Here is a 19,410-nt window from a genome sequence, read left to right as displayed (position 1 = left end):
TCACTACATATGTATATACAGTTAGTCAGAATTATTTGCCCCCCTGAATTATTACACCCCTGTTTTTTTTTTCTTCACAATTTCTGTTTAACAAAGAGAAGATTTTTTTCAACACATTTCTAAACATAATAGTTTTAATAACTTATCTCAAATAACTGATTTATTTTATCTTTGCCATGAGGACAGTAAATAATATTTGACTAGATATTTTTCAAGACACTTCTATACAGCCTAAAGTGACATTTAAAGGCTTAACTAGGTTAATTAGGTTAACTAGGCAGGTTAGGGTAATTAGGCATTAGGTTATTGTATAATGATGGTTTGTTCTGTAGACTAGCGGAAAAAAAATTGCCTAAAGAAACTAATAATTTTGTCCTTAAAATGGTGTTTAAAAAATTAAAAACTGCTTTTATTCTAATAGAAATAAAACAAATAAGACTTTATCCAGAAGAAAAAACATTATCAGCCATACTGTGAAAATGTATTTGCTCTGTTAAACATCATTTGGGAAATATTTTAAAAAGAAAAAAAATTCAAAGGGGGGCTAATAATTCTGCCTTCAATTGTACATTGTACACTCTCAGAAATAAAGGTATGAGAGCTGTCACTGGGATGGTTCCTTTTCAAAAGCTACACATTTGTACTTGAAGGGTCCATATTGGTACCCCAAAATTACATATTAGTACCTACAAATATTTAGAGGAACATTTTTGTACTTTTTAGGTACTAATATGTACCCTTGAGGTATTAATATGGACCTTTTAGGTACAAAATTGTAGCTTTCGAAAAGATACCACCCAGTGACAGATCGTGTACATTTATTTCTGAGTGTGTAAACAACAATAGGTCAAGATTTATTATGGAGCTCAGTGAAGAGCTGTCTGACTGCTTTCAGTAAAATGTTTATTTATTAACTTGTTTAACAAAGCCAGGTTAGTTCCATTGTGATATTAAACGCTTTTGTTAAAAAGAGTATTAAAATAATTCAAACAGCATGACAAAACATATGATTAAAACATATTTAAACACAAGATTGAAGAAAAAACACTCGTTTAATGAATAGCTCAACCAAAAATGAAATCTGTTATCATTTACTCACTCTTGTTCAAAACCCATTTGAGCTTCTAACTTCTAAACACAAATGAAAGAAGAATGCTGGTATTTTTTCCTACAATGGAAGTAAATGTATCCATTTTTCTAAATATCTTCTTTTGTGTTCAACAGGTTTTGAGCAAGTAAAGAGTGAGTAAATGATGGCAGATATTACATTTTTGGGTGAACTATTCATTTAACGAGTGTTCTTTTTGTTTAATCATTCAAACAGCTTGTGAAAACATGATTAAAACACATAAAAATACACGATTGAAGAAAAAAAAAACACTCATTAAATTATTAGTTCACTGTATTTATTATCTGTCATCATTTACTTGTTCAAACCCTGTTGAACACAAAAGAAGAATGCTAGTAATTTTTTTTCCTGCTATGGAAGTCAATGGATACATTTTTTTTAAATATTTTCTTTTGTGTTCAACAGAAGAAATAAAACTTAAACAGGATTAAACAAGTGAATAGTGAGTAAATGATGCAGACACTGGTAAAAGGCTCAAAACCATATGAGGGAGAGTAAACTGTGAGAACTCTCCCTTTCTGCAGCAAAGAGCTTAGAATGACCAAGAGGCGACACTAATGTAATATGGGAAACAGCCACTAGAGGGCGCGGCGGCCATTTTTGAATGAAAACTCCAATAGAACAACAGCATATTATAAGTCTGTAAAATAAACTATTAAAAGAGCTGATGATTGTGATAATAAGTGTTGTATTGTCGTCTTTCAGGTTGCATCTCAACTTTAATGCGCATTTTGAATAAATAAATAAAAAACAAAGTAGCTGCTTGCCATCGCGACAGTAATGAGATCCAATGGACGGCCAATCACTTTCACTCCAAAATGGCGGAATCCAGGGCTGTTGCTGGGCGCTGCTGTTGCAATGGAACGTTCTATTGAGTGTCGCCTCTTGGTCATTCTAAGCTCTTCGTCTGCAGTAACTGACTGATTATTTTAACTCTTCTGATTTCATCAGTCATAAGCAGATGAAGGAGTTTGTGTTTGTCTTGCTGTACTGTGGGTGATGGTGGTCCATGTGTCTCTTGTCATCTTCTGGGTCAGAAACAAAAAAATAACAAACAAACCATCACAGTTCATCACAGAATGTTAAACATGCATTATTTGTGCTTGTATTATCACAGGAAAAGAGATGAAGAGAGTCTCACCTTAACATCATCATAGTCTGAATCTTCAGCCTGTTTAACACCTGAGAGGTCAGAATATACGTTTATCGCACAGGTCGCAGAAACGTTTGCATGAAAAGCGTTCATATTTTAAGTCCACGATGGTCAGATTTTCTAATTTAGCAGTCTGACAGCCTACAAGTTGAATACTGACTACTTTTACTTCATTCATTCATTTTCTTTTTGGCTTAGTCCCTTTAATAATCAGGGGTCGCCACAGCGGAATGAACCGCCAACTTATCTAGCATATGTTTTATGCAGCGGATGCCTTCCCAGCCGCAATCCATCACTGGGAAACATCCATACACACTCATTTACATACACACACACACACACACACACACACACACACACACAAGTTGGTGGTTCATTCCGCTGTGGCAACCCCAGATTAATAAAAGGACTAAGCCGAAAAGAAAATGAATGAATAAATGATAAATATTTCACTAGAAATAATAATTAAAGAATAATTTAGTGAGTTTATAATTAAAACTGGATCATGACACTGTCATGGTGGCTCAGTGGTTAGCACGGTCGCCTCACAGCAAGAAGGTCACTGGTTCGAGCCTCGCCTTGGTCAGTTGGCATTTCTATTTCTTTATGGAGTTTGCATGTTCTCCCCTTGTTTGCATGGGTTTCCTCCGGGTGCTCCAGTCTCCCCGACAAGTCCAAAGACATGAGCTACAGGTGAATTGGGTAGGCTAAATTGTCAGTAATGTATGTGTGTGAATGAGTGTTTATGGATGTTTTCCAGTGAGGGGTTGCAGCTGAAAGAGCATCTGCTGCGTAAAACATATGCTCGATAGGTTGTTGGTTCACTCCACTGTTTTGACCCCTGATTAATAAAGGAACTAAGCTGAAAATAAAATAAATATGAAATAAATAAATAAATAAATAAATAAAAAATAAAAAATAATAAAATAATATTATTAATAATAAAATAATATTAATAATATTTTAATAATAAAATAAAAAATAAAAAATAAATGAATATTGAAAAACGTGTATGCATACATAGGGTTTGCTTGTTTTGATAATTCATTTAAAATATGCAGCTAAGAAATAACTAATTATAATATTGTATAAACAAGGCCCATACAAGTCTGAAATTTCTTTCATAATGCTCTTAAAAAGGTCTTTAAAAGTCTTACATTTGACTTTGTGAAACTTGCAGAAACCCTGAGCATGTGTCTGTTAGGTTGTAATAACTCTTCTGAAACCCATTTCCCCGATCTTTCTGAATAACATGCCTACTTTACTACATCCAATCAGGAACTGCTTCACCAATCAGGAACTGCTTCACAAAAAACAGCTGCAGATTCCAGTTCATGTGGTCTTTAAGAATGTCTTGATCAGTGGTGTCCAAACTCAGTCCTGGAGGGCCGGTGTCCTGCATATTTTTGTTCCAACCTCAATTAAACACACCTGAACCAGCTAATCAAGCTCTGTCTAGGTATACTAGAGTTCCAGGCAGGTGTGTTGGAGGAAGTTGGAGCTAAACTATGCAGGACACCGGCCCTCCAGTGTAAACATTGCCAACAAGTGTAAAACATTGAAGATTTTACACTTACCTTTTTATTCCTGCAGAATTAAAAAATCAAACCCCAAAACTCGATCACAGCCACTGAGATCACAGTGAGGAGCATCATGTGGAACAGTGGAAATGCTGAACTAAACAAACTTTGTTCGTTCCCTGGCATGTACAAGAGGAAGATCAGCATAAATCCCGCGCTAATCGGTATTAGTACAGTAACACATAATATTAAACATTCAGAATTTAATAACATGCTTCTTGCAATTATTAGCCATGTAATATAGTATAACATAGTCTATGTACTTATGTGTTAAAGGAGCAGATCTTACCTCTACAGAGTGGTTTAATCTCCATTTCCTCTTTTTTCCAGCTGACAGGATTGCTGTAGTTACAGATGATCAATTCCTCACTGCAGGACAGGATGAGCGTGTAGTTCTCCTGTGATGTCACTTCCTCTGGTGAGCATTGGTTGTTCTGATAGCTAGAGTCAATGATGAGGTCTTGAGCTCTGCATGTGAAGTTAACAGTACAGGAGTCACTGCTGGTTGAGTTTACAGTCAGAACAGGAGCCTTCACTGCATCTGAAACACACATTTACACTGACAAGATCACAATCAGCTGAGTGATACGATATACTGTCACAGCTGAAGACCAAACCATTTATACACATACAGGAATATGAACTAGTCAATAATAACTGCAGTAGAGATAAAATCCTGAATTAAAGACAAAGTGTTGTAAGCTGATTTAAATCTGCACATCTGAAACTGAAAAAAACGAACATAAACTACATTTATGAATAATGAATAGTCTTTTATGCAGCAACAGATTAAATCACACACAGAAATGACACTCACCTATTACAGACACTCTGTATGTAACAATGTCTTTCATTAAGTCTCCGCTTATTCTTGCTGTGTAGAGTTCACTGTCTGCCTTCTGCATGTTCTGCAGTGTCAGAGAAAAGCTTGTTTCATTAAACTCTATTTTGTTCTGATAGGACAAGTGATATCTAATCATTTTAGATTCATGAAGATATCGAACTATATTCTCTGATTTATCATTAATCCAGGATAAATAATCAAACTCTGGTAGTTGTTGTGTCTGTAAATCCAGCTGAACAGAATCTCCAGTCTGCACAAACACAGAGATCTCAGCACTGAACCCTGAGAAGAGAGAAAGACGCCGTTCAGTAGGTTTTTTTTAGCCTAATCTTACTTCATCCTTGATCAGGACTCAATCTATCAATAGAAAATGCTTATTTAATTTGTCTACAACATGAAACTTATTCCATAACAGGTTGAGTTCATGCTAAGATATGTAGGCTTTGTATACCAAATGCCTTTTTTTCTTTTCTAGAAGTTTAAAATTGGATAAAACACTAAAAACAGAATATGTTTAGACCTGTGTTGAAGATGAAGAGAAGAAATAAAGACACAAGATGATCTGCTGCCATACCAAACATTGAGATGAAATGGAAAATATGATGAAAAGTTGTTTGGTCATTAATCTTGGGTCAGCAGTCTTTAAAAGAGGAATAGACCATTTTGTTTCACTATGAGAAAATAAATCACTTCCACTCCGGCCATAAGTGCCGCTAGACTCTGCCCCAGTAAAAATCTCCAATCACCCAGTAATGCTCTGAGTAACAGTTTACTTCATGTACAGTAAGTGTATTAAATAAGAGTAGCAATCACAGAATAAAGCGATATTCTCTATGTACAAACTCAGTTAATGCATCTAAAAGTATGTTGTTGTTTTTGTACAGCTTAATTTTACCTCATCATTGATCAGGACTGAATCTATTGGAATATATGAACATAAAATGCTCATTTCATTTGTCTACAACCTGAAACATAATTAATTCCATAACACTATAACACAATAATTAATACCATAACACTAGGACCCTGCTGAAAAACCAGCTTAAACTAGCCTAGTTTTATGGTATTTTTGGCCATTTCCAGGCTGTTTTCCAACCATTTTCAGCCTGGTCTTAGCTGGTCAGGCTGAGAGATGACCAGCTAAAACCAGCTTGACCAGCCTAGCCAGACTGGTAGCCCAACCAAAACCACTTATGTCCAGCCTTGGCTGGTCAGGCTGGTTTTCGCTGTTTTTTTCAGCAGGGGACAGATATACCAAATGGCTTTTTTCTTTTCTAGAAGTTTTAAATTGGATGTTAAACCAATACAACACTAAAACATCATACTTTTAGATGCATTACCTGTGTTCAAGATGATGAAGAGAAGAATTAAGGACACAAGATGATCTGCTGCCATAGCAAACGTCGAGATGAAATCACTGATGGTGACTTTGAAACATCAAGTCGTCTAATATATGTGAAACGACACTGAAGGAAGTTATCCGTTCATTAATCTTAGGTCAGCAGTCTTTAAAAGAGGAATAGAGAGTTTCGTTTCACGATGACAAAATAAATCACTTCCACTCCGGCCAGGGACGTCATTCGACCCCCAGTTAAAATCACCAATGACCAGTAAATGCTTTGAGTAACAGTTTACTTTATGTAAGTGTATTCATTTCGAGTGGTAATCACATAATAAAGATGTTATTCTCTATGTAAAACCGAATCAACGCTTTCCAAACCAACGTAGTTTAATTGAAAACAAACTGACGCATGCGCAGAAAAAAACATTCCCCACCGCGCCTCAGTAGAGCTTTTTGCAACACTCTTGACTCCGGCATATGACTGAGGACTACGGCCAACACTGACAGATTACATGTTATCTACTTTATACAGTCATTTGAAGTCAGAATAAAACGCACAGGCTTGCGTTACATGCGTGGAAACTAACATGTCTTAATTCGGTCACACATAAATAACTTTAAATTGTTCATTTAGAAACTCCAAGAGCCGTAAATACATTCATTCATTCATTTTCTTGTCAGGTTAGTCCCTTTTATTAATCCGCGGTCTCCACAGCGGAATGAACCGCCAACTTATCCAGCATGTTTTTACCCAGCGGATGCCCTTCCAGCCACAACCCATCCCTGGGAAACATCCACACACTCATTCATACACACACACACACATACACTACGGACAATTTAGCCTACCCATTTCACCTGTACCACATGTCTTTGGACTGTGGGGGAAACCGAAGCACCCGGAGGAAACCCACGCGAATGCAGGGAGAACATGCAAACTCCACACAGAAATGCCAACTGAGCCAAACTTCGAACCAGCGACCTTCTTGCTGTGAGGCGACAGCACTACCTACTGCGCCACTGCATCGCCATAAATGCATTTATATTGAGAAAATCATTCACCACACTGTGGCAGCTTTTTTGAATGCTAAGCATATAAAAGCAAGACTAGAGCGACATCAATTGAGTTAAGCGTTTAAAAGGGGGAAATCAACTTAATAATTACGAGTAAAAAGCCAAGTAAATTCTTTTGAATCGTGTTTTATCCATAGACTGTGGTTTTATCTTTGAATGTGTTCACTGTGATGTTTTATTGCTGTGTTAAATGCAGTAAAGTATTGCATTAACATATAAAGTAAATCACGTTTTTATTGAAACTTCCTATCAAACACGAGAGATACATGACAATAGAACAAACAAAATAAGGCCAGGATGAGAGAATATACGATTAAATAAAATTCTTACAATTACAAACAAGCAGGACCTTTACATTAATCAAAAATGTTGAAAATGGAGCACAAATGGACAATTTTAATGGCGAATAGAACAATTTGTTGTTTGTTCCTTATAAAACAAAGAAAAACATTTTTTTGGATGTTGGAAATGCACACTTATGATTATGAAACTTAATCAACAAAGTAAATAGATTAATAACAAAAACTTCATTATTCAGATTACCAATTATAATATCCAAAAATTATGTTTTCAAAATGCAAATTAAAATTAAAGAGTGGCTTTTTTCATAAAGACAGAAGCATCATACCAAAGCTTTTAATATGACCACAGTGCCAAAAGATGTGGGGTAACGTTACAGTTTCCAAAAGCAAAGAACAAAAAGAGCAATTTATATCAATATCTTTTTAAATTTACTGAGAAAATGTTTAACATGATAGAATTTATGAACTAGTTTAAAAGATACTTTATCTTCTTTGTAACAAACAAATTTGTGTAACGTCTGTCATGCCTACAATTATATATATATATATATATATATATATATATATATATATATATATATATATATATATATATATATATATATAAAATATATATATATATATATATATATATATATATATATATTTTTTTTTTTTTTCCTTCTTTCTTTTTTTAATTCAAAAAATTTACAATTAGGGTAGGCAAGCATGAAGTGATGCAAATATAACAATAGGCAGATAAAAAATATAGGGGAAAACAACGTATGGTAATGACAATTGTACTTGACGTGAAAAAATAAAAATAAATAACATAAAAATAAACATATTAAGTTTAAAGTAAGTTTATACATTATAAACCTTTAAAGTGTTGTGAAAGGGCTACAAAATTAGCTGAAGAAAAGCTTTTTCATTTAGCAATGTACTGAGTGATGAATAATAGCAAGTTTATAATAGAGTGTAAAACAGGAGAGGGGGTTTTCAAAAATCTACATTTATGAATGGATAATTTTGCAAAAGCAGGTAATGCTGTGCACAATTCTCTTTAGTTACTCCAAATGTAACTTTTTGATAGCAAAAAGGGTTGACAAGGATATTGACATGAGACATTCTGTCATGTACAAAATAACTGAGTATGCAATAGTAGAAAATATGCTCATTGGTTTCAACAATTGGTTTAAACAAAATTGATAAGAGTTATCCACAATGTCAAATTTTCAGTTTGTTTGATGGATATACATTATTCTTCATTTTAAACTAAAACTTTTAATTTTGGGGAGAATTGGATAAGAAACGTAACTTGTCCTTATTTTTTGAATTCCTGTGAATTAAAATCTTTAAGTTTAGTGTAGTGTAGATGCAATTGTAGAAAATATGCAAAAAAAAATAAAAGGTTTCAATATTGAGACATCTCTTTGCAACCAACAATTTTTGCTTTTATACATTAATTTACAAAATTATTCTGAATATTTAGGTTACTGTCTTTAGCAACACTATTTCTCTATAAGTATTTTGCAAAGGTTAACCGGTAGCACACGTGCTGCTGCTGATGTGAGAGTCTAAACCACTGCCATAAATTGCAATTAATTCAGATTTATTTATATTTAGGTGTAGTCCAGATGCATTGGAGATGAGATTAACTAGCTGAATAGTTTTGTTGATTTGAAATTTGTCCTTTAAAATGAGGCTTTTATCATGTAAAACCCAAAGAAAGATAACTCGAACCATTTGAGAAAACCAACTGCTATAAACCTTTTGAGTTCAAAAACGTAATGAGTACTGTGAACTTACTCCAATTAAGGTGAAGTAATGAGGTATTTAATTAGCTCATTACCTTCAACATTAAGTTCAAAACTCTTTTCAAATGAGTTGAATTAACTTTCAGTACATTTTGAGTTAACTACACTCACATTTGATCAAGTTGAGGGTTGGGATTTCCAGTGTATCATCGGCCATTTGAATAATTGAGATTTTGTTTATTGTCTATTGGATAGACTCTATTGTACGTTTATCAACACTACTATCGTTTTTAATTAAAATAGTAAGCATTTCTACAGCTAGAGTCAATGGGAAAGTGGAAATGGGACACCCTTGTCTAACTTCTCGTCAAATATTGAACCTCTGAGTTGTCCTATACGATAGAGATATAGTAGTATTAATATCGTTATATAGCGTTTTAATTAAGGAATTGAATGTATTGCAGAAGCCATATTTTACAAGATAAGATCGAACACGAGACTGATGTGATGCGGTTATAAAACTGACGATAAAATAAGCATTCAACAATCCGCTTTTAAAAGGACCTCACATGAGGTGCCCTTTACATTGCCTGATATGAATTACAAATCAAAATTGGTGTACATTTTAAATTTAGTTGATGCTGACTTAATAAAATTAATATATATATTTATATATATAATTTTTACATCATAAGCTTATCACGTGATCAATTTGAGAGTTTTATTGCGTATTAAAAACATTAGTAAACGGACGTTAAGTTACCTATTTACGCGACGCGACGCAGTCAGGACCCCTAAACATGGGATCGAAAAAGCATCGTAGGAGCCGATCGCGGTCCCGCTCTCGAGAAAGAGCCCGTGTTGTTAGACATGATCGCTCGCCCGGGGACAGACACAGTCGCAACCGCTCTCCGGTGAAAAGCTCCCGCAGGCGAGCGCGGTCCGACAGCGGCGGCTCTAGGAGTAGCGGCGGCTCCGCGGGCCCGAGCCGACAGAGAGGCAGAGAGTCCGGCCACTCCAGCGACTCTGACCGCCAGCACAGAAACACACACGGAAGAAACAGAGACAGGTACTTCCTAATAGTAAATATATACTTACATGTGTATACAACTGGGGGTACGTGGAAGTTATTGGAGTAAAGTTGGTTTTATTTTCGCACATTTAGACTTACTACTTAATATCATTTCAGAGAAGAATTATTTGGAAATTATAAATAGTGAAATCAGATTAGCAGCCAACGACTATTAAAGTACAACATTGTTTACAGTAAAATTATAAATTGCTGAATATGTTTTAAAGTCATATTTACATGCGATTTAAGACCAAGTAGTCAAAGTAGCGTAATAAACAATGTAGAGCTCATTCATTTATTAATTTTACTTAGTTTAATCCCTTTATTAATCAGGGGTCACCACAGCGGAATGAACCGCCAACTTATCCAGCATATGTTTTACACAGCGGATGCCCTTCCAGCTGGAACCCAGTACTGGGAAACATCCATACATTCTCATTCACGCACATTCACTATGGCCAGTTTTTGTCCTAAAGCTACTGAGCAACACCCAGTCTTGTCTTATGGCAATTTTATAAACGTTGACATACACATGTTACTGTATGTTTTGTTGATTGAGGCAAAGTTCATATTCGGCCTGAAATCGCATGTCAATATGACTTCAAAACAACATTAACACTATTTAATTGACTGAACAATGTTTTATTTTGATAGTCACTGCCTGGCTACTAACATGATTTCACTATTATGAATATGCAGATAATATATTTTCTGAAATTATATTATTAAGGAGAAAGTCTGAATGTGTGAATATAAAACCAATTCACCCTAATGTTATATTGTACGTATTGATATTGTAAACACAAAATTTTTTTTAAAAATAAGTAGTAACAAAAGCATATCAAAAATAGGCTGTCTACAGTCAAGACTGGTAACGTTACTGAGGATTAATTGACAATTAAAAATAGAAAAAAATTCCAAACCAGTTTTGTTTTGTTCATGACACTTACAGTTGAACCTTAAAGGAAGATAACGCTAGCTAGAAAGCAAAAAACCTGTTACCATCGAGTTTCATCGTAGAAAAAAACAGATGCCATGGATGTCAATGGTTGCAGGAGTCCAACCTTTCTAAATGTCTTCTTTTGTATTTAGTAGATGAAGTCTCTGATTAGATTTACATTGTAAACCTTCAATTTAAACGTAAAAATGTATTATTTTTTATTTCATATACTAAGTTTTTTGTTCCTACACTCTCAAAATCATTATGCAAAAATCAGCAGATTTCCTTTTACGAAATTCTGTGTACAAATAGCAAAAAATAATAAATGATATACATAATATTTGGGGCGGCATGGCGGCACAGTCACCTCACAGCAAGAAGATTGCTGGGTTAGTTGGCATTTCTGTGTGGAGTTTGCATGTTTTCTTTGTGTTTGCATGGGTTTTTCTCCGGGTGCTCCCGTTTTCCCCACAAGTCCAAAGATATGCAGGACAGGTGAATTGAATAAGCTAAATGGGCCGTAGTGTATGTGTGAATGCAAGAGTGTATGGGTGTTTCCCAGTGCTGGGTTGCAGTTAGAAGCCAAGGGCATCCGCTGCTTAAAACAGATAAGTTTGCTGGATAAGTTGGTGGTTCATTCTGCTGTGGTGACCCCTGATTAATAAAGGAACTAAGTCGAAAAAGAAAATTAATGAATACATAATATTTAATACATTTTTCATATTTTCTGACTGAATAAAAACTGTTCATGATTTTTGTACATTACATTTTGTAAGGTCATATTGTCTGTCTTTTAGTAGATATGTGATATAAGAGACTTTGTTTACAGAACAAGTGGATCTAATTACGTTTGCAATTTAAACCTTAAATTACATTTAAAAATATTTTTTTCCTATATTAGGTTTTTAATTCCTGCACTCAATATATGCACTTATCACACAACACATGGACATGACTTCAGTCATTTTTGGTGATGCAACATATATCGCCCATATATAAAAAACTATTCTAGCAACAGGTTAGCTTTATCTCTATTAGTGGTGTCAGTCTTAGTATGGTTAAAAAACACAATAGTATTTACTATAAATGACTGTAGTATATTTTGATGTGGGTGTCTGACAACTGAAAATACATCTGCTAGTTCACTGAAAAAATGCAGGGTTCCACACAATTCATTCACATTGTTCCAATACAAATCAATTAAGTTGACTTAACACTTTTAACAAATTTATGTGGATTGAACATAAAAAAATTAAGTTGTCCCAATGAAGTCTCAAGAATTTAGTTGTTTCAGCTCATCTTAAATAAGTAGTTTGAAGTTAAAACTACTAATACTTGCAAAAAAAAAAAAAAAAAAAAAAAAAAATATATATATATATATATATATATATATATATATATATATATATATATATATATATATATATATATATATATATACTAAGGATGGAGCCGAACCCGAATACGGTATTCGGAAAGGCACGAATAGCGTGTTTTTACGAATACTTATTTCGAACAAATACTTGAAAAATTATTTGCATTCAGGAGCAAGAAAAACACTATATCAAAAAGCAGCGTTTCCTCATGGGACCACAGTGCATGCCCGCGTGAGTGAGTGAGTGAGAGAGAGAGAGACTATATATACATACATATATATATATATATTCATTCCATATATTGATTATTGTAACAGTTCTACGTATATCTACTAAAAGACTGAAAATATGACCATGCAAACTGTATTGTACATAAATCCTTAAACATAGTTTTTATTCAGTGAGACAATATGAAAAATGTAGAAAATATTACTTCTATTATTTTTCATTTTGTGTTTTTTCTTTTTGTGCTGTTTTTAAAAAATCTGCTGATTTTAAGAGTGCAGGAATTAAAAACCTAATATAGGAAAAAATAAACACAGCAGAATGAACTGTCAACTCATCCAGCATGTGTTTTAAGCAGCGGATGCCCTTTCAACTACAACCCAGCACTGGGAAACACCCATACACTCTTGCATTCACACACATACACTACAGCCCATTTAGCTTATTCAATTCACCTGTACTACATGTCTTTGGACTTGTGGGGAAAACCGGAGCACCCGGAGGAAACCCATGCGAACACAGAGAGAACATGCAAACTCCACACAGAAAGGCCAACTGACCCAGCAATCTTCTTGCTGTGAGGTGACTGTGCCACTGTGCGCCATGCCGCCCCAAATATTATGTATATTATTAGTTTTTTTTTTTGCTATTTGTACACAGAATATCTATCTATCTATCTATCTATCTATCTATCTATCTATCTATCTATCTATATATATATATATATATATATATATATATATATATATATATATATATATATATATATATATATATATATATATATATATATATATATATATATTTATTTATTTATTTATTTATGGGTGTAGATATCACAGTGTTTATTACTTTTTACCTTGCACTTTTTTGTTAACATTTATTATTATTTATTTAGGAAAGGCGTTTTCACGTTCTGATCCCAATGCCTCATTATTAAATGGTTAAAATGGCTATAATTAAATGAAATATTCTTAGGAATAAAATATTAACTGTTCTTTGAAAGAGTGTACTTGCATCATGATTATATTATATTGTCATTCTGGCATTATATAATGAGTAATAATGAGATAAAAGGACAATAATATCATTCATCGCTATATTTTTTGGTGCAATATATCATACAGAAAAAATAGAAATCATGACAGGCCTAGATCTATGATATGAGAGACTTGCTTTGTTTACCAAACAAGTGAGAATCTAATTAGATTTGCATTGTAAACATTAAAAGTTATTATATGTCATTGCATACATAACATTTTTAGTTCCTTCACTTTCAAAATCATTCTGCAGAAATCCACGTTTTTTTCTTTGACAAAATTCTCTGCAGAAATAGCAAAGAGAATGTCCTAATACTCTATCTGACCCTCATATGTGATTGAATCATATTCTTATTGTTTTAGCTCTTCAGATGACGACTACCATGATAAGAAGAAACAGGCGTTGAAGAAGAAACACGATGATGAAAAAGACAGCAGAAGCAGGAGAAGAAAGAGCAGAAGTTCTTCAGGTTCCAGCACAAACTCCAGCAGGGAGAGAAACCGATCCAAAACCAGCAGGAGCAGAGAGAGAGAACGGCGGAGACGACAAAGCAGGAGCTCCAGCAGAGAGAGACACAGAGACCAGAGGAGGAGAAGAAACAGCACAGAGAGAGATCGAGACAGATGCAGACGCTCGCAGTCCAGATCCTCCAGTTCCTCCAGCTCCGACTCTGACCATGGAGGAAAGTCCACACAGGGTGGTTCATCCTCCAAAGAGGAGAAGAAGAAACAGAGGGATCTGATGAAGGCGCTGGAGACGCCGGAGGAGAAGAGAGCCAGACGTCTGGCCAAGAAAGAGGCCAAGGAGAGGAAGAAGAGAGAGAAGATGGGCTGGAGCGAAGAGTACATGGGCTACACCAATGCAGACAATCCCTTTGGAGATAACAACCTGCTCGGGACCTTCATCTGGCAGAAGGTGAGAGATATGATATACGGTATATGCACAGCTAGTGTTTTTCCCTTACCGATAAACTTCGGTAGGGCAACAATTTTACAAGGTTGTTTTTACAGCATCGATGTTGTAATGTAATTACAACAAATTCAGTTAAATAGACTTCAGCATTCATTTAGTTGTTCAAGCATAAAATGACATGAAAAACCGTGTCACCGCTAGCGCCGTTAATAGCAGTAGGCGAGCACAGAAACTCAATTGAAAATACTGGGGTAAAATAAATGTTCATATTTTAAAGACACGGCGGGAGGAAATGGAATTTAATGCAGTGCTTCTTGTACATTCTGAGACCCACCTTATATCGTATATCAATTAGGCAGTGAAGATCACTTATTTTTAAAGGGCCATGAAACCCCCTCGTTTCAGCAGGGTGTTTTCACACCTTTCACACTTTGGAAAAAGTCAGAAAAGTGGGCGTGTCCAGCTCTGTTTAGGGGGGAGTGTCGGAGTAACTAAAGTGGGAGGGTGTGGGAGTGTCTATTTGGGCACGCGCGAGTTTCAGTCAAAATACTGAAAGTGATGGTGTTTTTACCTACATGGACATCTGTAGTCGAATTATTTGCCAAATTATTAAATGTTGGACTTTAACTGCAGTTTGGCTCTTTCATTCAGGGAATTCATTCATGCCCCTCGCAACAAACGAGATATTTGATTCGAGGAACTGCTCTAAGCGTGTATTTTTCTTGCAATGTTTGATACCGCACGGCGAGTGAGAGAATAAAAACCCTCTGCATTTCCCGGAAACTTAGATGCACACGGCAGGTAGTGTCAGAAAGCCGCGTGTGTTATTCCGGTCACAAAATGCGGTGCTAACATTGTTGCACTCAGTGCAATAGTTAACTTAATTCGATACGAACAAACTGAATAAACAAAGAGCACTGGTCGCTCACTTACCAAATCTGTAGAGACAGGACAATCACCAGCAACTAGAGCCACGTCTTTATTAAGAGAATACTACAAGCGAATCCGGATTTCAGCGTTTGCAGATGAGAACAGCTCTCAGGTAAACAATAATCCTCCTTAGACACGTAAGTTATTGTTGTCGAGCGTCGCGTACACTGTTAATCCTCACGTGACTCCAGATGAGCTCTCACAGAGAGAAAATGAAAACGAAACTTAATGGCAGCAAACTATAAAAGCAACACTTCACGCTTGTTTGCGTTAAAAGCAACACTACACGTGGCGTCTCTGTGGTGTAAACACGGTGACACTAATGAATATTAATGAAGTTGCACAATAGAGCGCACTGATTGGTTTGAACCAAGCCTTACTCATGCATTAATGCAACACACTGTAAGACGTAATAAGACTCACTCTGGCACAGACGCCCAGTCTGCACGCTGGAATACAACGCTATTTTGTCATGACCATGACGCAGCTTCAAAAATTAGTTTCAAACTGGAAGTACGAATTTGCTTAAAATAACGCAAAAACAACCAATTTACACTTTTTAGTGAAATATAGGTGTCCTAATAGTGTTTTTAGCAGTGTGGGACACATATACGACTGTCAACAGCTCAAAAAATGTGTTTTGGTGTTTCGTGACCCTTTAAAGAAATCAAATCTTAAACATGGCGATTTTGTAATGGTCGACAGTTCACTGGAAACGCTTGAGCTGGCTGACTGAAAATTAAAAGTCTACGTGCACATACCACATTAGTGATGATGACAGGATTAATTCACTTACTGTGTGTATGTGTGTGTGTTTTTCTCAGGCTCTGGAGAAGAAAGGCATCGGCCATTTATCCGAAAAAAATCTGAAGGACAGAAATAAACACATCCAGGAGGAAAACCGCAGGGAACTGCAAAAGGTACCAAACTTCTATAGATTTTTTTTTCTTTTGTTTACATTTTTTTTATTAGGTTTTAATTTTGAAAAGTAATTGCTACAGAAATCAGAAAGACTTAATTTATTATTACTATTATTATTCAATAATGTCAATTGTTTTAGTTAATCTGATAGAATAAACTATAAACAGAAGTGGTTTTAAAAGAGTTTCGTTGTTTTTTTACACTTGAGAACTATGAAAAATTTTATGATCCATTATAGCAGCTGAGTTTTATCTTTCTCCTTTGCATATTTTAGGAACATGTCATTTGTAATAATAGCCTGTTTTATTTTTTCGTTTAGTTTTTTGGTATGTTGTTTTTCATTGTTGAATAAAAAATATATAGAAAAAAAGAGCACAAAAAATAAAGAAAGAAAAACATTTTGATTTACTGTAGAATTCAGAATAATTGTGTATATAATCATTTATGTATTTAAGATTCATATGAATGCACATAAGGTAATGATTTTTGGTGATTTGACGTTTATATCATCCTCTTTTGTTATTTGCGTTGGATAAAAGCGTCTGAAAACAAATGCATGTAATATTTTAACACGAAGTTTAGATTTTAAATTAAAATGTTAATTAATGCACTACAGTACACTTAAGCTTGAAATATCTAACTGGTGATTTGCTCTGAACTGATCATTTGAATTGATGAATGCTTAACTGAAGTTGAAAACAATTTAATAGTTCAGGAATCGTGTGTCCGGCGCCTAGACTGCTACAAGAAGTTTGGCCAGGGGAGAAATGGTCATTCCTAACTGAGCCTCGTTTCTCTTTAGTTTTTTTTTCCTTCACTTTCGTCAATTGGTGAAGTTTGTTCCTCCTCACTGTGACCACTGGCTTGCTTGGTTTGGGACTTGTGGAGCTGCCCATCAATGGATTTACTCTTCAGTGTTTGGATTCTCAGCAGTGAAAATGAAACCACACTGAACTGGACTGAAGCTGTTTCAGTTTACTAGAACTTCTATGTGAAGCTGCTTTAACACAAACTACATTGTAAAAGTGCTATAGGAATACAGATGAAATTAATTGAATGAAACTGTGAGCAGAACTTCTTCAGTTTACCATACCAAAGAATGACATGTACTTGAACTTCTATGTTAAAGGGCCATGACACCCCCCACTTTCGGTTAAAGTCTACTTCAGAATTTTTTCATAAGATGCATGATTAATGGGCGTGGAGCTCCGCGAGCATCGGGCAGGAGTGGGCGTGGCCAGCAGGGGAGAAGGGGAGCGGATATCTGTTGTTGACAGTTAGCTCTCAAAATCAGACACAAACCATGAGGAGACGCATGAGTTTATAGTTCACAAAGTTAAAATGCAAAGAAATAAACAGTTATTTAATGCCCTGCTACATTTGTTATTCGTAATTTCATATACACATAACCACAATTTATATCATTATAAAGATAAGTGTGTTCATGTAAACCCTATAAATGAGGATTCTCCCTCAATCCCCGGGTCTAAATTATAGATCTTGAATGCAGACTCAGTGCAGCAGGTCTCCTGACCTGTCTATTTTAACCATTAGCCCTGCTGGTAATACAGAGGATTTAGGCAAACACTACAGCACGGCGATGTGTCTGAATGTGAACGAACTCCTGATAAAAGTCAACGTCCGCCATTCTTCAATTCTCGCACTGCTCTCCCGACAAAAATGCTTGCAGCACACACACAGCTTTGCTGTATGATCGGCCCTGACAGGATCGCGGGGAAAAAACATGCAACAAACCCCGTGGAAACAAACACATACGAGCCTTCATGGTCTGTGTCTCACAGCTTGCTTGAAACTGGCAGGTCTGCCTTCGGAAAGCACGTGCTCTCATGAATAATTAAGCAGCCGGCTCTTCTCATAGGATAAGAAAACTCCGCTATGAATAATAATGAGAAACCGACGCATCATCATTGCACTTGCAGTACTGCGCTTCGTCGCCGATTTTGATCCCGCCCCAAAAATCATTTTAAACCCGGAAGCTGAAATCAGCTGACAAAAGCTCCAAATTATCCAGTTTTCCCCACAATTAAAGCTGACAGGTGCTAACATTGTCTTAACTGATGCTCAACACACACAAATCTGTTAATATATTAAAAAAAGTTCTCCAGGGTGTCCTGAACCTTTAAGCAGCTTTGACATCTACTATAAAAAAGCGCTATAGAAATACAGATGAATTGAATAAAATACACAATACTACACTGTGAAATGTAGAAAAATAAAAGTTTCCCAAAATAAAAGTACTCTGATATTGAAAGTTTAGAAAAAGAAAAATGAAGTACTTCCTTTTTGTCCGTCACTGTATCTGTTGAAAGCTGAAAAAGCAGAGCTTCTGTAAATGTGCGTGCGCTTTGTGTTCAGGTGAAGCAGCTGCGTCTGGAGCGAGAGCGGGAGAAAGCCATGCGGGAGCAGGAGCTGGAGATGCTGCAGAGAGAAAAAGAGGCGGAGCATTTCAAAACATGGGCGGAGCAAGAGGACAACTTTCATCTGCATCAGGCCAAACTCAGGTCACTCCCTTTACATTATAGAGAATTGAATCAGTGTCTCTTTATGAATACAGATATTTGTTGATGTCATTTTGAACATGTTTACTGTAATGTGATGTGACACAGGTCTAAGATCCGCATCCGGGACGGCCGAGCGAAACCCATCGACCTGCTGGCGAAATACATCAGCGCTGAGGATGACGATCTGTCTGTGGAGATGCACGAACCGTACACTTTCCTCAACGGACTGACCGTCACAGACATGGAAGACCTGCTGGAGGACATTAAGGTGAGTCGTGAGAAAGACTGCAATAATTGTTGTGTAAATATTT

General features: G+C 35.6%; 2 protein-coding genes across 4 annotated transcripts in view; one reads left to right on the top strand and one right to left on the bottom strand.

Moving 5' to 3' along the window:
* Positions 1 to 886: 886 nt before the first annotated feature.
* si:ch211-209f23.6 lies at positions 887 to 6,157 on the bottom strand. Its single transcript, XM_087240191.1, has 6 exons — positions 6,047 to 6,157; positions 4,680 to 4,988; positions 4,152 to 4,403; positions 3,884 to 3,981; positions 2,271 to 2,375; positions 887 to 2,157 (listed from the first exon to the last, which is right to left on the bottom strand). The coding sequence occupies exons 1-6, from the start codon at positions 6,099 to 6,101 to the stop codon at positions 2,077 to 2,079; spliced, it is 900 nt and encodes a 299-aa protein (XP_087096317.1). The 5' UTR covers positions 6,102 to 6,157; the 3' UTR covers positions 887 to 2,076.
* A 3,777-nt stretch (positions 6,158 to 9,934) lies between these two features.
* cactin overlaps positions 9,935 to 19,410 on the top strand; it is a 465,667-nt gene continuing 456,191 nt past the window's right edge. For 2 of the 3 annotated variants that reach the window (XM_087238503.1, XM_087238502.1), the window contains exons 1-5: positions 9,957 to 10,229; positions 14,177 to 14,729; positions 16,481 to 16,576; positions 18,954 to 19,099; positions 19,205 to 19,367. In XM_087238503.1, coding sequence (XP_087094629.1) covers positions 9,961 to 10,229; positions 14,177 to 14,729; positions 16,481 to 16,576; positions 18,954 to 19,099; positions 19,205 to 19,367 — 1,227 coding nt within the window. In that variant the 5' untranslated portion in view covers positions 9,957 to 9,960. 3 annotated transcript variants of the gene reach the window in all.

This window comes from Danio rerio, chromosome 2 (genome assembly GCF_052040795.2).
Source record: "Danio rerio strain M-AB ecotype USA chromosome 2, GRCz13ab, whole genome shotgun sequence".
Classification (NCBI taxonomy): Eukaryota; Metazoa; Chordata; class Actinopteri; order Cypriniformes; family Danionidae; genus Danio; species Danio rerio.
The sequence above is the reverse complement of the archived record's forward strand: the minus strand, read 5'-3'. Positions and strand labels throughout refer to the sequence as shown.